We start from the raw sequence: 18,676 nt of genomic DNA, 5'->3' as shown, positions 1-18,676 counted from the left end.
ATGGATGGTCGCGTCAAGGCCTCGAGGTTGGCGAGGTGAATGCGTCACAAATGTTGCAATGCTTCAATAGAATTGCATTCACTAAGTGAAGGGCAGTAATCGTCATCTGGAAGATGTTTGCTTTAACATCTTATCCTAATATTATGCTTCAGATTTGACGTGGCCGAACGAACTGATGGGGAGTAGGACAGTTGTCTCATAAACTGCTCGAGCGTTTAAGTAGAAGAAGTATATGTATGTAGGGTCGCACGAACTATAGCATCAAAGACTGATAGAGCTATATTTCTATAGATTATGAATAAATAATTAAAGGGTCTGAACGATTCCAATTAAAATCACATGTAAATTATGAATGTTCAGCATTACTTGTGAAGGAACAAGATATGCAAAAAGGAGAACACAGATTAATTGATTTTGCTCGAGGGCAGTTTCTTGCATTACATACCTGTTGAACTAGTAAAATTTATTTTTGGAGACACTCCTAAACTTCGATCATAGCTCAAGAGCTTGTAAGGTGCAAGTGGAATACTTTTTCCACACTTATAAAAATACAAACTCAGATGAATATGGGGTCTGAATTAATTTATTTACGAAGTTTTCGCACAGTCATTCGATCACGCAACCAACTATCCTCAATCAGAATATCATCGATCGTTGTTTGGTATTCCCATCACCCACAGCAGTCGCGAACAAATTAACTGAAATAAAAAGAAAAGCTTGCTACAGTCTCGTTCATGCCGTCCAGCGTCTCTCAGTCGGTGCTCCATATCACGTACGTGTGAGTCATAAATAAGCCTCGTCAAACCTCCTCATTTCATCTTCTTCGCTACCAAACAATAGTGATCATCGAAAAAAAAATGCTATGTGCCCAACTCAGAAAAATTCATGGGGGGAATCTGCCGACCGCCACGATTCAGATTGAACTGGGCCGGTGCTTTCAGCCTTGGCCTTGGTCAGTGACTGGTGACTGCGATCGTGTTTCCGCTATGACATAACCGATTTTTCCACCAGCTAATGTAAACCCAACAGACGGAGACGGGCACGATCGGCTACAAGCATCATGAGATAACAAGTTAATTCAATCTTTGCTTTCTATCGTTTTCCTGTAGCGTCTCCTCCACATCTTCGCCGGACCTGAGCACATGCTTCGCGAAAACATAATAACAATAAAAATCGAAAGTGTAACGGTTGATATCGTAAAGCCGCTAGCCGGTTTCGTAGCTGTGTCCTACTTAAAATACTAGCCTGGGATACACGATCGTCATCGCTGCATTTATTTAACCCTTTGCAAGACGGGAGTTTTTAGTTTCATTTCTATGCAAAAGTTCCTCAACGAAAAGATATAAATTGAATTTTGCTGCTTTGACATCGAACAATAGATTGAGACATAGTATCTTTAATATCCTAACGTGAATTTCACCAACTGTTTGCTTTCCAAATTTGGAAGAACCTACCATCCTACAGGAGCCCTTGGACCAATCTGGAGCCGAAGGTGTCATCCGATTGAGCTCGATGATTGTTTTCCTGTCGTCGAAGTGTCAGCTAGGATTGAACAATTTATAATTTAAGCTTCTCAATAGCTTTCGTTGGATTGTGTGGCAATTGTTTTTTTTTGTTTCAATTATAGAGGTTTTAACCTTAAGGTCATTCGCCTCTTCGGGCCAGAAAAGTTTTCTGATCCTATATGCGGGGCTGGGAATTGAACCCAAGTGGGCTGCGTGAAAGGCATCGACTATTCCATCACGCTATACCCGTCCCCAGTGGCAATTGTTACAACTAAAGATCGATAATAACATCCTACAAGTATTTGATTATTTGGCCCCAATGTTTTGCAGATCCACCATATGTCAAAGCTAAGTCTTTGAATTATATTGTGGATTTTGACCTTTTGAGTCTTTGTAGCAGATTTTTTAGCGCACATAACCATCGACTCGCTTGTATTTGTGATTGAAGCTCTTGGTTGGTCTCTACTGCGATGTTTTACTGGATTTCATCCCAGTGCACAGTGGTTCAAAAGCCCAATTTCACGCTCTTAATTGATAACTCATAGGATCGTGGTTTTTGAGGTACAGTATCTTTAGAAAAGTTGCTCAGAATGATAGACGCCATCTTTTGGAAAATTTCATTTTTGTTATCAATCTCCCTAAAAGTGAGATAACAATATTATTTTTGCTCAGGGTCAACATAAGTGCTAAGTTACTTCGACAAAGTTGTTTAGAAAGTCATTTCAAACAAATTTGCTGAAGGTACTATTTCCGTAACTTGAGTGTAATTCATGATATAATGTAAAAAAGGGTGTTCTAAAACCAGTTTTTGTAAGAAAACATACATATTTTCAATTTATATGAGTTTTTCATGTTCCACAAAGTATTTTATCATTAAAAACTACACAACTTTCTCAAACATACTATGCTGCTATCATTTCAATTTAATGAAACAGAGCCATTTTTCAAGATTTTTTTACAAAATTTTTACATGTCTATCATCAAAAGGCGCAGAAAAGTGCAGATGAGACTACTTACATATTAAACTACTTCAAAAGAGCTTTCATACCGTGGTTGAATTACTCATCTGCGATCGTCTGCAGGCGAGATATGTTTTTTTCAAATATCCTTGTCCTTGACATTTGCAATGATAAGGTTCATTGTATGTCACATCAGATTTCAGTATATATTCATTACCATAGTACTTGCTACAAAATATGATTTTTTTTTGCACATTGAAGTCTATACATAGAATAGTTTATTAACTGTTTTGTCACGACTTTCGAAAAAAATCAATCATCAAATTGAATTAAGTTATGTCATCTTCTGGTAAAGAAAAGTATTATCAGAACTCATTGTTTAGTTATTTGTATTTATTTTATGATAGTTGACAATGTTCTCAACCAGCTTAAAGACTCTTAGCATCGTCCGACAGATTCTTCTTGGACTGTTTTGGCCATTGACGAACATTTGCCAACAAAGAGTCCGATGAAACTAATAACCAATTCATGGGATCCCAATTCGTAAGTGAACTGAATTGCTCGCGTGTGTAATACTCTCGAAATCTGTATGAAAGAAACTTCTTAATCATTGTGAACAGTACAATATAGCAAGCGTTTATCGATCTCCACTTTAATTGATGAACAGAGAATATTTATCCGCAGAGCTTTTCTATAGAAAAACTTACCAAAAAACGACATAACGTAATTCGACATGATGATTGCTTTTTTCGAAGTCGTGGCTTCTTATCTCACTTTCAAAAAATGTCTGACAGTTACTTTCAAAAAACGGTTGTAATGATTACTAAACTTTTCTATTTGTAGAACTCGATGTCTATAAAAATAATTTATTGTGAGAGTTACCATGGTAACGAATATACACTGAAATCTGATCTGATATAAAGGGTGATTTTTTAAGAGCTTGAGAACTTTTTTAAACAATAAAACGCATAAAATTTGCAAAATCTCATCGGTTCTTTATTTTAAACGTTAGATTGGTACATGACATTTACTTTTTGAAGATAATTTCATTTAAATGTTGACCGCGGCTGCGTCTTAGGTGGTCCATTCGGAAAGTCCAATTTTGGGCAACTTTTTCGAGCATTTCGGCCGGAATAGCCCGAATTTCTTCGGAAATGTTGTCTTCCAAAGCTGGAATAGTTACTGGCTTATTTCTGTAGACTTTAGACTTGACGTAGCCCCACAAAAAATAGTCTAAAGGCGTCAAATCGCATGATCTTGGTGGCCAACTTACCGGTCCATTTCTTGAGATGAATTGTTCTCCGAAGTTTTCCCTCAAAATGGCCATAGAATCGCGAGCTGTGTGGCATGTAGCGCCATCTTGTTGAAACCACATGTCAACCAAGTTCAGTTCTTCCATTTTTGGCAACAAAAAGTTTGTTAGCATCGAACGATAGCGATCGCCATTCACTGTAACGTTGCGTCCAACAGCATCTTTGAAAAAATACGGTCCAATGATTCCACCAGCGTACAAACCACACCAAACAGTGCATTTTTCGGGATGCATGGGCAGTTCTTGAACGGCTTCTGGTTGCTCTTCACTCCAAATGCGGCAATTTTGCTTATTTACGTAGCCATTCAACCAGAAATGAGCCTCATCGCTGAACAAGATTTGTCGATAAAAAAGCGGATTTTCCGAATGGACCACCTAAGACGCAGCCGCGGTCAACATTTAAATGAAATTATCTTCAAAAAGTAAATGTCATGTACCAATCTAACGTTTAAAATAAAGAACCGATGAGATTTTGCAAATTTTATGCGTTTTATTGTTTAAAAAAGTTCTCAAGCTCTTAAAAAATCACCCTTTACAAGTAACCTTATCATTGCAAATGTCCAGAACAAGGGTATTTGAAAAGAACATATCTCACCTGCAGACGAGTTATTTAACCACAGTATGAAAGCTATTTTGAAGTGGTTTAATGTGTAAGTAGTCTCATCTTCGCCTTTCTGCGCCTTTTGATGATAGACAAGTTGAAATTTTGTAAAAAATTCATGAAAAATGGATATATTTCATTAAACTGAAATGATAGCAGCATAATATGTTTGAAAAAGTTGTTTATTTTTTAATGATAAAAAACTTTGTAGAACATGAAAAACTCAATTATATTAAAAATATATGTGTTTTTTTTTTTACAAAAACTGGGTTTAAGACACCCTTTTCATAAAATACACTATATAATGAATTACACTCAAGTTACAGAAATAGTACCTTCAGCAAATTTGTTTGAAATGACTTTCTAAACAACTTTGTCGAAGTAACTTAGCACTTAAGTTGACCCTGAGCAAAAATAATATTGTTATCTCACTTTTAATGGCGTCTATCATTATGAGCAACTTTGCTGCAAATAACACATGGATCAATAAGTCCCGAGACTAAAGCAGAGATGGTGCTCGTAGTAAACCAATAACCACGTCTTTCTAGAGTACTAACCTTTGCTTGAAACGGGTCAAAATTTTAAGTCGATCCGACCAGAAACAGCTGAGTTATCGAGGTTGGAGTAAAGTCGTTTTGTAGTTTGTTTAAAAAATGAAAAAAACCGAGTTTCGTGTTTTGATAAAACATTGTTTTTTAATGTGATGTGATGTGATGTGAAGTGAAGCCACCATCAGTTCAAGGACTTGCCAGTGGATGCGGATAGACTTACAGTAGCCCCGATATGACTCATCCATTCACCTTCTTACTATAGCTGTTACCGAAAAGCGAACAAAAAGGGTTGGGCGGATACGTAAGTAGAGTCACTTACTCGTATTCCGCGGGAATAAAAGATGCTCTTCCAACCATAATATCCACTGCATGGATGAAGCATTTCGCTATACATGCTTGAACCCGCCTGATGGTTTGTTTGAGAAGGGCGCGTCAGACTCATTTCAAACCTTCAGAAGGAAACAAGTTTCCTTCAAGTGACTTGGGCTGGCTATCCACAATCCCTCGTCCAGTCATCAATTCGTCCGATGCCCTGATGCTCCCTCCCCTTTACGCCCCGTGCAAAATGTTTTATATTGATAAATACAATGAAACATAGTGTAATGAAATTAATATAACATAAAATGATATAATAGATTACAAAATAATATAATATAACATAATATAATATAATATATTTTAATTTAATATAATATAATACAATGATATAAAATAACAGTTAATGTAGTGTCAGTTATGCTCTTCTATCTTCGCAATACTGCACGAAGTAGAATATTTCTCTTCTAATAATATAAATAATATCCACATCTATAAAAATAATATATGTTATTATTATTGATGACAAATTAATAATAATAACAATAAATATAATAATGAAAATAATAATAAAAAACAACATAATATAGTACAATGAATTATATAATAAATAATAGAATGAATAAAATGATATGTTGCGATATGCTATGATATTATATTACTTGAATTTATATGTCATTTCTCATCCTCTCATTCTGCCATCAACGCATTCCATCGACCATTTGTCACCACAGACACACGTGTAGGCATGAAACAGGAACCAGTGAGGACCAAGCTCACCTTGTGACTACCTTGATATTTAGTTAAAAGATTACTTTAAAAATGATAACTTACAAGGAAAACAAATTCATATTTTGCGCAGAGGTACGTAGTACTACTCATAATAAACCCTATAATATAATATAATATAATACAACATAATGCAATACAATATAACATAATACAATAGAATACAATATAATATAATATTATATAATATAATAAAATATAATACAATATAATACAATATAATATGATATAATGCAATGCAGTATAATACCATACAACATAGTATATAATAACATAAAATAGTGTAAGACGATAATATATGAAATAATATGCTATGATACAATATAACAGGTAATGTCGCAGTGTAAGTTACGCTCTTCTAATAATAATAATAATAATAAAAATAATAATATTAATACATGATGTAATAAACAACACAATTATATGTTGTAATATACTATGATAAACACTGCACTTTAGGATGGGCTTCAACCTACAAGCCATTTCGCACCCTCTCATTCTGCTACTAACGCAGAAGGCGATAGCACCCAGTCGACGCCGTTCTATTGACCAAATGTCATCATAGACGCTCGGGGAGGCATGAGATAGGGACTTGTGAGGACTTAGTTATCTCACCATTTGACGACCTTGATAAAACATTGTTTTTTAATGGGCAAAAACACCGTGCAAGCGAAACAATGGATTGAAAAATGTTATCCGGACTCTTGTCCATCAAAAGCAACGATTTGTCGGTAGTTCGCCGAGTTTAAACGTGGTCGTACCGACACAAATGACGCGGAACGCTCGGGTAGACCTGTGGAAGCCGTTACACCGGAAAATGTGAGTGAAGTGACAAAAATAATAATGAAAGATCGTAAAGTGAAGCTCCGTGAGATTGCTGAGATGACACAGATATCATTTAGAAGTGTATTTACTATCCTTCATGAAAAATTGAGCATGAAAAAGGTTTTTTCCAAGTGGGTGCTGCGATTGCTTTCGATGGAACAAAATGCACCCTGCCACAAGTCGATGAAAACAATGGCGAAATTGAACGAATTGGGCTTTGATCTGCTTCCCCACCCCCCATACTCGCCAGATTTAGCCCCCAGTGACTACTGGCTTTTTGCTGATCCTAAAAAAATGCTCCAGGGAAAAAGATTTGTCTCAAATGAGGAGGTCATCGCTGAAACTGAAGCTTATTTTGAAGCGAAAGATACATTTTTTTATAAACATGGTATTGAAAAATTGGAAAAACGTTGGAACCATTGTATCACCCTAAAAGGTGATTATGTTGATGTATAAAAAAAAAAAATTTGCAAAAAAAATGTTGTTTCCATTGTTAGTCTCGGAACCTATTGATCCATGTGTTACTGTACCTCAAAAACCACGTTTCTATGAGTTATCAATTAAGAGCGTGAAATTGCGCTTTTGAAGCACTGTGCAGTGCTTGTTCTCGTTTCCACTCTTGTTAAATGTGTGTGGCCGAATCACATCCACTTGCGTTTCAGGAGTTTAGCTTCTATCGATTTCTGATTATACAAAAGATGAAGTTCAGTGTTTGAGACCCAGTTGTTGGGCTGTTAGGCACGAATCATATACCGGAGACATCGGTTGATTAATTTCTGCAGTTTCTTCGTGTTCTTCATTGATACACACTATGTTTCCCTGACGTATAAAAGTACAGATTTCACATTCGAATAAAAAATTCGTACTTTGGTGTATCGACTGATCTGGTTCGATTTCCATTCAAACCTGTAAAGCTAACTCTGGCCTTCCTGATTCGTGCCCTCGATCGATGCCCCCGTTTGACACGATTTGACTACCAGGATATTGGAATTGTTCATAGTTATAGCCTTCCAAAGCACCCCTCAGGATTTTATTGCACTTCAAATTTCGAATAATCGTGTTCTTGTTTGGGGAGCATACCAATGACGGCTCGTGCTGACTACCTCTAATTCGTGTTTGAGAAAAAAATGTATGTATATTGCATTTTTGATTTGTTCAACTGCAGCTCTTCCACCTTATTCATGGTGCATTTGTTTTCTTTAACTGAATCACTTGTTGAAGATCGAATACTGCATCAGAGCTTTCTGTTCCTTGGCTTTGCTCATTTCGAAGCCGGCTTATTGTTCATTACGCTGTATTGCTCACTACACTGTATTGTATTTTTTTCCAGTCACCGAGACTGTAGTGGCGAGTTTTGTTTTGGCCAAGACACGCAAGTGAACTTATACGAAATAATTTTCCTCGGCCAATGTAAGAATCGGAATTACGTAATAATCAAACATAAACTTCAACCAAGACTAATTTGGCCCATTAGAGTCGTTTTGTTTCTCCTGTTGATTCATTTTATGTAACTGATTGACTCTGGAATACCTACGAAATGGGCATTGTGGATATTTATATATTTGTAATCGATGACCTTAATGGCTGGAGTAAACTCGGAAGTTTGTAGTTTCTTCACGAAACCTAATTAACCAATGCACAATTAAATTAATAAAAAATGCATTTTGGATTGAACCAACAGGAAATTTGTTTTATTCCAAATTAAATCTGCGATATTTTGTCGCGAACAAACCTTATCAATAAGAAATAACGCAAAATCGAATAAAGTGCGACAATTTAAAGTAGTTCATATTTCGAAAGTTATAACACAGGCAGTCTGAAATTTTTTATTGTTATACAGAAAAAAATAATGAATTTTACACGACATGCAAATCAATAGTATTATGAAATATACATCAGTTGAATCGAAAATCTGATTTAGAACCATGAATGATGTTAAATTAGTTTGTAATGCATTGATTTTTCAATGAACAATACGGTATATTTCAAGAAACGCTTAGTTTTACTTTAAAAGTATATTAAAAAATGAACAACTGTGAAGTAACTTTCCATTGAACTGCCTGTTCCAAATATGTGCACGAAAATTGATGTAAATTCACAAAATATTTCTATATGTGTAGAACTTTTTAAAGAATGCTTCATTTAAATGCTATCGCAATATTTCTGCCGTTTCCTGGTTTATCTTTGAGTTATGTAAAAATGATGTTCAAAACTTCCATCTTTTACCACTCAATATCAAAATCTTCAAGATTGTGCTGCAATAACTGAATTACACAACGTTGTAATTTTAGTGTTCACTAATGTCGTTTTTGCTTAATGCAATCCTAGCTGCTTTCAAACTATTTGTTGGAAGCTAGGTTCCAACCTAGGTTCAATGACATTTGTCACACTTTCCCACTAAAAAATGGTTTCAAATCCTTCAGTGATCGGTTTCCTACTAAAAAATAAATTCACTTTCCAATCTAGGAAACAGGAGGAATTGAGGAAGTTTTACAGTTTGTCATGTTTATCTGAATTGATTCTGAACTAATTGATTCGTCTTAAAACATGATCACTATTTCACAAAACGCTGTCAAGTATGTGGTTAAACGACTGTGCATCTAATATTTTTACATTCTTAATAGGTTCGATATTTTGCGATAATTGTTAACTTGCGATTCTCTGGTAAATTGCATACAGCGCAAAAAAAAACTTTGCAAAACTGTATCTATTTTTGTAAGGGCCGTAAAATACTCAGAGTATGAGATGGAGCGAAGAAATGTAGAAAAATTCTCTCACGGTTCATGCATTGAGAGGCAGCGAGTTTTTATGGCATCATCTACCAGTATGACGATGCCGCTCTCTAAAAAAAGAAGATTTCTGTGGTGAATAGGATAATGCTTAAATGAATAAATAATGGTAATTTAAAAAAGGCTTGAATAAATATATATAAAACTATAACTATATATAAAGCGGTTTTCGCTTCCGAAAGCACCGATAATAGTGAAGAAAAGCTCCAAAAACGGAACTCACTTCGATTTCTCACCAACGGCTAAGACGATTTTCACGAATCATATTTCAAATTGAAGCTCTTATTGTCTTTCAATATACTGTGCAATTTCATCCACATCCGCCATCCGGTTTAAAAATTATAGAGCGATGAGTTTCAAAACATTTACGAGGTCTGTTCAAAAAGTTCCCGGAATTTTTTAATTGCTCGCGTCTGGAGAGTCCGGTGATCAAAAATTTTTTTATTGTGTTGGTACATATGTCCCTAATGTATGGTGAAATTTTCAGCTGTATTCATTGTTTACATTCTGTCTTGTAGCGGCTGGTGTAGACGTGTTTTTTTTGAGCTCGACGATTTTTGTTAGTTTAAACAATGGAAGAATTGAAGAGTCAAAGAATTTGTATTAAATTTTGCGTGAAAAATGAAATAAAGTGTAACCAAGTGTGCGAAATGTTACAGAGAGCCTACGGTGAGTCTGCTATGAAAAAAAACAAGTGTTTACGAGTGGTATAAGCGTTTCCGAGATGGCCGCGAAGACGTTGAAGACGACGAACGCTCCGGTCGACCCAGCACGTCAATAATCGATGAAAATGTGGGAAAAGTGGATAAAATGATTATGGATGATCGCCGAATCACTATTAGAGAAGTTGCTGATGAAGCTGGCATATCAGTTGGCTCATGCCATCATATTTTTTCAAATGTTTTGGGCATGAAACGAGTGGCATCAAAATTCGTTCCAAAACTGCTGAATTTTGATCAAAAAAAACAAACGCAAAACAGACTTTAATCATGCCTCAACCTCCTTATTCACCAGATATCGCTCCGTGTGATTTTTTCCTGTTCCCAAAGTTGAAGAGACCCATGAAAGGACAGCGTTTTTCATCGATTGAAGAGATAAAGGCAGAATCGCTAAGAGTGCTACAGAGCATTACAAAAAGTGACTATCAGGGGTGTTTCGAAGACTGGAAAAAACGCTGGCATAAGTGTATTATATGTAGGGGGGATTACTTTGAAGGGGACCATATAGATGTAGACGAATAAATAAATATTGTTTTAGAAAAATGAGAATTCCGGGTACTTTTTGAACAGACCTCGTAAATCGTCATTCAAAATGACGATACAAAACTGATACGCGTACGCATACGTGCGGCTTTGCTCCGTTTGCGCGTGCTGTTTTCAATTTCGTACAGCGTGCAGGGTTGCCACATTTAAATCAATATTTTTCAGTTAAAAATAGATGTAAATTTGTAAATCTTTTATTCAATTTGTACCTACTTGTTAGTGTTATTACAAAATCATGATAATGACGCTTTTCCATAAAAGTACACTTATTGCATTTCTCATGAAAAAAGTTTATGTTATCACTTGAGGAATTGACTAGTGAAAATTAGCCTGGAGGGCTATGTGTTCTGTGTAATTGGAAACAGTTCATCGAGCTGAGCAATATCTGTGTGTGCATGTATGTGTGTGAGTATGTGTCAAATAATGGCACTCATAAAATAAGGGGTAATGTTCATAGAGTAAAGTATGTTTAAAATTGCACACCGTTGTTTGGAGCAACGATGCAAAAAAGGGTAAAATTCTTCTTGATTTGGCTCAAAACTGATTCAATTTGTAGACTATATTAGTTACTTATTAAACGAACTGACTTCGGCTGTGTATAATCATTTATTGTGACTATGCAAAATAAAGAAAAAAATTATAATTTAATTGAAAAAGTTATGTTAGTTCGCACTAAAAATAAATGTTTTTTTTATTTTACTCAAGAAAAAATTGCTTGGCAGACTCTCTAGTGATATTTTTGGAAATATAAGTAATATGAGAGAGGCATCATAACACCACTAGGTGGATTAAAATAGGTTTTTTTCAATATTAGTTTAATTTTAAAGAAATGCGAATCGGATCTCAATGTGGAGATAGGCGAATTAAGCAGAAATATGAAATAATTTGAGTAACTATGAAATAAAGAGCCGTTACCCCATTTGCAAAGTGCGAGTCAAACACAATTTCATGAAAAGAGTTTGTTTGATGAAATTACTCTAGCTCTAGTTTCAGTTTTCTCAAGCGAAAACGACATAAATGGTTTATATAATTAATTTTATTGTGCCACCAGAAGTACAGAATAAACTCGCTGCTTAAGTGTACGCATGGTACTTCTGGCAACTTGAAGGTACATTCTGGAAACGGATACCAAATCCACGTGGACGTGGAAATGAGCTTGAGCTTGAGCGACCACCCCTGGTTGCTACTCCGTTACTGATCGGGATTAGCTGAAATTGTACAGGGAGTTTCTAGATGATCCGACCTGGGACTATTAAATCGTCCTTCAATGTACATTTTCTGGTAATCCCAGAATTCATTGATCAGTACCAGCGCCGACCAGACCCGAACGTAGATCGTCTAGGGAATGGGAAGAGATGTTAGTCCAACACTTGTTGTTACTAGAGGCCGTATATACTTCTGCACACTTTGCAAGTGTCACGGGAGAAGGATATTTGTTAGAAAAAATTTCAGTATTGGTAGTATTCGCGCGCGACTCGGATGCACCACTAAACTCACTGGCTTCCCGAGTGAACGTTCCAACAATATCCTATGTTGAAGTTCCGGAAGGTTTTGATTCACAGCTCTTTTTCGAGGAAACTGAAGAAAAATTTGTAATACTATCGCGTAACGAATAAAAACTTCCCTATTTTTTATAAATGAAATTACGTGATACAAAATAAACAAGTGAATAGGATTTAGACAAAATAGTTGATTCATTTCATTGACATATTCTGAACAGTTTTTATAAAATCATTTTAAATCATCAAATAAAGGTCAACAGATTTCACGCGCGTCTTGATTCTTTATTATTTTCGCAAAATATTTATTTAAATTATTAATTGGTTATATTGGTTGATCTGGGCAGCCGACTACCGAGAAAAATATTAATTTATTGTTTAAATATATTAATATCAAGTATTTTTTACTATGTATTCAATATACCGATATATGTTATCTCTGTTATTAACTTTGTAATATCAACGGATTTGCGCACGCTAGACGGAAATTGATAGGTTGAATGAAGAGATCATTTAGTAAAATGGAGTAATCAGAAGTGAAACGATGAAAATATCTGATAACTGAAAGGAAAAAGAAACTCCTGAAATTGTCGCCTTTTACGACATGGAAGCAGGAACCCAGTGGATCTATTCTTGGTTCATTTTTTTTTCCACCGGATTCCACACGGCATCTAGGCTGGTACTGTGCGGAGAGAACTAATAGGTACTATCAATCTCCTAGTGGACCCCTCCAAATCCACGTGAACGTGGAAATGCTTCTTAAAATCGGCCAACTTGAACGAAAGTTAGCTCAAATTCATGTCACATATACACACATACATTTTAAGAACTCGAAGAACTCGGTCCTCTGAGATTCGATAGAAAAGTCGGTTTTTACAGTGATTGTAACGCCGTTCTTTAAGAGTAGGGTAAACACGAAATAAACAATGCAAAGAACTTAAAACAATAAACAAAAAAGTTATTATCACAATATTAGGAACAACAATCGTTCAATTCAAAAGGGACTCATTGATGCAGGCGGGAAACATACTATTTAATTATTTCACTAATATTGTAGTTTACTCCGCCTAAAGTTTGCTATAGGGACCGTGCACGAGGGCGTGGTTTAGTGGCCGGCGACGACAGCGCACGAGACGGCGAGTGGAAAAAATAAGGCTACCATAGCAAAACTTGTAAACTGAGTTTGAAAATACTTTCTAGCGTATTTTCTCCGCGGATTTTTTTCCGAACCCTATGGAATTATTCGCGTGTGGTGCAAACGATTGTTCAACATCGACTGACTATTAAATTTTGAATCGAATTATTCATTCTGTATCTAAATACGGCCACGTCATTTTCTGTCATTGCAGTTGGATTTGTGTCTAATATTTGTCATATTCACTCAAATTCAAACACTCAAACGATATTCTCAGCACATTAAATGATTTTTTAATCGACTTGACCGGAAACACTGAAAAATATCTTGCTAAAACATTCTTATTTCAGACCTTTAGTAAAAATTGCTTCTGTGTAATTTCTTTTTATACTTTCACTCAAAGAAAATACCCAAAGAAAAAGTTTAAATATTTTTTAAATGAAGTAAGTTTTTCTCGAAGTTATTCTTACTTTCGCTGAAATGCAATTATTACACCACTTGCTATTACTTTATTTTCAGAGCAAAATAGCAACCCAAATAACTTTCCATCCGTCAAACTTTGAAATAGGCCACAGTTTTAGATAAATTTAGCTAGTCGATAAAAAATAACTGCCCGACTGTCAAATTTTAACTAAAAGTTCAAATAATTCAGAGGATGGTCCATACTCTTAGAATGGAGGAAGAAAACAAATTGTAATCGTAAAAATGCTAGCAATCTCACGAGTAGCCAGTTTGACGTATATTGAAAATACGAGTCACGAAGCTAGCAACAAATAATCATTTTATTGAAACGCTGAACTGTTTTGCCTTTCTCATATAGAAAGGTTATACAATCACTTGAAAATCGACTAGTAAAAATTGGCCAAGTGTCATATGCCATTCCACTCAGTTCGTCGAGCTGAGCAATCTATCTTTGTGTGTGTGTTTCTCGAAAATGACTTAATCGATGTAGACCATCTTAGATTCAAATGAAAGGTCTCATGGTTCTACACGGAATTCTTGAATTTCATCCGGATCCGACTTTCGGTTCCGGAATGATAGGACAAAGTGTGTTAAAAATTGTGTACCGTCACTTGAAGAGTCGAAACGAAAAAAGTAAAAAGTTGTCTAAATTGGTCTCGAAAGTATTCCCGGTTTTCGAATAACGACGGCAGATAATAGTCATACACTCAAAAAAGGATCTCACTTACTTTTACACTTGGTCCGGTATTCCTAATCTTAGGTTCAAATGAAAGATCTTATGCTCCTACCGAAAATTGAGCATATTTTTCGGTTGCAATTAAAATCATGTTAGTTGATGGCCATACGAACCAACTTCGATTATACGTTCTCGGGTTCTAGTGCCCGAAATACCTACAATAGTGGAACTCCCTTCGTTTTCTCATCGATGTCAGAGAACTGTTTCATTCTGTAGGTTATACTAGTTAATGCACAAACAATCTCTTTGGTTTATTTTAAGAATCGGAGAGAAATATTTTTAATAGTATACCACAGTATTATATATGAGGATATGATTGATGTGAGAAAAGGATCATTACACCACTATGTTGTATTAAAACAGGTTTTTGACTATTTTATTCAGCGTGAACATATGGTAACAGTGTAAAGCTATGGTAGAGTTTTTTCGCCTATTCGCCACTAATGGCGCTACTTGTTACCGTGCACGGTCCCTATACTGAATAGAGCTCAAAGCAAAGTAAGATAGCATGACTGCAGAAGCAGCCGTTTACTGTCGACGCTGGTGCTGGCTCCTCAGATCATGTTACTTTATAGCAGCATAAGCGTGCAAGGTGTTGGCACGTTATTCATTGTAACCGTAACGCTGCAAGTATCAACAGGAAGTATACTGTTTGGCGTATTTTTCCAAGCTAACCAGAAACCTATTAAATAGTTTTATTCAGGCCTTTGCTCATCAGTCTTGATATATTTTTGTGCGCAACTTTTCATTTTACATATGAATTGATTATGAAGTACCATTAAGTTTTTTGCAATTGTTGTGCATTTTGATGGTCAAGGAGATTAATTTTCTCCCTATCTAATAGTTAAAACCTAATCATTTCCACGCACTACTAACACCTGTTTTTGACAGTGTCGCTTGTCATACAATAAAATCGTAAACTGGTAGCAACAAGTCGCTAAAATTTTGGTCCAGAATTCAGAAGTTGAATTTCTGAATCAGAATTCTGGATACGAACTAGAATTAGGGCCTAAATTCAATTCCAAAATCTATCAAGAAATCAGTTCCAGTATTTTAGTCCCTGAATCAAGACTTAGGGTTCAGTTCCAAAATCTCAGTTCTAACTTAAGAATTTGTATTTTAGAGGTAAAATCTGATTTTAATTTTTCAATCTTAAGCTGAGTTCTTAACTCAGGGAAACCAGAATCCAAATTCTAAATTCAGTTCAAAAGTTCAGTTTTAGAATTCAGTTCCAATTCTTATGTATCTTAAGTTATCAAAATCAAACAGTTTCAACAGTAGAAACTAAGAAAATTCTGGGATGTTCCAATTCTTTTTATTGCACATACAAGTATACATTTCAGATACAATTCGTGAGGGACATTTTTTACACTTCCCAATAGATTTTGTGAGCACTAAGCATATTATTAAAAATTAAGAAATACATCCATATCTGTTTTTACATGACGAATACATATCGTGCCGAAGGGAAACCGGGCAAAATAAACTCGAGTTTTTTTTATTCTATTATATAATATTTTAAGGCACACTGCTTAAGCTCTAAGATGCCAAGGGCTTTTTCTAATTTTAATTAACAAATAACTTAAAACTAGGATACTATATTTAGATAATGTAATAACTTTGGCAGATCCAGCCTTCAGCTGGCGATCGGCACCGGCCGGCGTATTGAATGTAACACGTTGATAAGTATCTATGTTGGCAACCCCAGGCAATAAACTCGAGTTGTTAAAAATAATACTTTCAAATAGAAACCCTAGGTTATCTCGACAAATCATGCATGGTTCTTGTTTCTCATTTTCATGCGAATCGACAATTATAATTATAATTACAATTATGAATAATGTTGTACACAAAAAAAAACCTTTAAAAAGATGACTTTAAATAAATTGCGAGTTAAAGCAAAATAGTGTGTACGAAATTCTTTTTTTTATTCAATAATATAATATATTTTTAGGCACACTGCTTAAGCTCACACACATGCTTAAGCTCAGGCACACTGCTTAGAGTCTTCCAGATGGCGTTGTTAAATATCTATGGCCGCTTCCTTCGGTTCGTGTGGGTCCGCGGGAAACACCTCCAGGCTACGAAGGCCCGCATGCTGGTCTTCGACTGGAGCGGTCTTCCGTGGGCGGTGATGGTGATGTTTCGGAAGAGAATGAAAAAAAAAGGAATTATTGTGGAAAGTGAGGTAAAAAAGGGGCATGGAAACAAAATGGTTGAGAACAACAGAGATCTAATTAGTTGCCATCGAGATGGTGAAGAGACGGGATAACGAAAAAGTTAGTGACAAAAAAAAAGATCTAGTTAGTTCCAATGAAGATGGTGGACAGGGACGGTGATCGAGAGAATCGAGCGGATGTTAGTATCAAACCTATAGGTGGAGATTATACTTTCTAAACGAGGAATAACACATTACACTTGGATACTAATGTGTTTGAGGAAATGGTATATGAGAAGCACATGTGGACTATGTGTACGAAATTCTGTTCTTCCGGCAATTGTAGTTGCTAATAGTTTAAATCGTGCAAACCGTGTCAAAATCGAAACGTGGCAAAACACAGGCTTTTTGATGCTTAGAATTAACTGAATACAACAGTATTAAAAATCGTGTTTGACTTTACTTTGTAACATCGCTTTATCATGTACACTGGAACCACAACCAGCGTTATTTCAAATTTTTCAAGTAAAAAAAGCTTTTTTAAATTTCGTTTGATTTTAGTGTAAATAACATGAACAGTCCTACTACGTCCCAAACTTCAGCGCCTGAGGACCTTCTGAGTATGTTCTGAGGCTATGGAAATGCTTAAAAGATGTTCTAAGATCCAAGAACTACTTGGAGTATTGTCCCTAGGGACTACACTGTGTCACAGCAAGAACGACAACGGCAACGACAATACATTTTTGTTTGTCATTCATACTTTTAGAGCTATATATTGCTTACTTGTCTATTTATAGCTGCTTACTTGTGTATTTTGATCTTTTCTCGGAACATTCTCAGTCGTCCAAGAACTTCAGTATAAACAGATCTATACGAGCATTCAGCAGACCGAGATTGATAAGTTCGTTAATATACTTTGTTACATTGGTAGATCATAGGGCCTGAGCTCCAGGTAGTTTTTGGATGGCCTAGAGAAATCACAATTGTTCTATTGATCGCATATGGCGAGAACGACAAGCTCGTTAATGCGCTTTGTTACACTAGTAGATCTGAAGGCCTTAACTCCAGGAAGTTTTCGGATAGATCATCGGTTACGTTGGTAGACATTAAGGCCTTTTCCGAGGAGGCTTTGGATGAGCAAGTTCTTCTACAGATCTTATCACAGTATGTCAATTTTTTTGTAAATAGTACTACGAATACATACCGCACTCAATGGTTATATGAAAGCAATTGTATACAATATTTGTTTTCCGGATAATTCTTGGATGCCCACGCTCTCATTTAGATGCTATGAAACTGAACAATTAATTAATGTACATTTCAAAATATTCAATTTCCTGAAACATGTTCCATTGTGTTGAGTATATATATATATATATATATATATATATATATATATATATATATATATATATATATATATATATACATAAAAATTGAAATTTCCATCATTTTGCAAGAAAATGCTGCCTGGTCATAAATATTCATATCTCCGTTAAAAATAAACAGATTTTAGATGTTTATTGTTTGTTTTCTGGGTATTACCATAGGGTATCTGATTTCTGAGCCTAAGTTTTTATTGATTTTTTGGTTTCAAGGTAGATTGTGACAGATATAGTTCAAAAACTAAAAATGTTAACCTAAAACTATGTATAAATCATTTAGCAAATATCAGATTTCAATAAGATTCAATGACGTTCCGGCTGACGTAGATAGCTAACGCACTGATGAATCGAAGACGAAACGTAAAATTAAGGATTAAACCTCTTTTGTTTCTT

The 18,676-nt window shown here is 35.4% G+C and overlaps 1 protein-coding gene across 1 annotated transcript in view; it reads left to right on the top strand.

Annotated features, from left to right (window-relative positions):
- The window catches only part of LOC131429116 (uncharacterized), a 74,183-nt gene continuing 55,507 nt past the window's right edge, over nt 1-18,676 (top strand). The window contains exon 1 of the mRNA XM_058593162.1: nt 1-35. Within this exon, the coding sequence (XP_058449145.1) occupies nt 1-35 (35 nt within the window). The remainder of the gene's footprint in view (nt 36-18,676) is intronic.

This window comes from Malaya genurostris, chromosome 2 (assembly GCF_030247185.1).
Source record: "Malaya genurostris strain Urasoe2022 chromosome 2, Malgen_1.1, whole genome shotgun sequence".
Lineage (NCBI taxonomy): Eukaryota > Metazoa > Arthropoda > Insecta > Diptera > Culicidae > Malaya > Malaya genurostris.
Note: the sequence above shows the minus strand (reverse complement) of the source record. Positions and strands in the feature narration are given on the sequence as shown.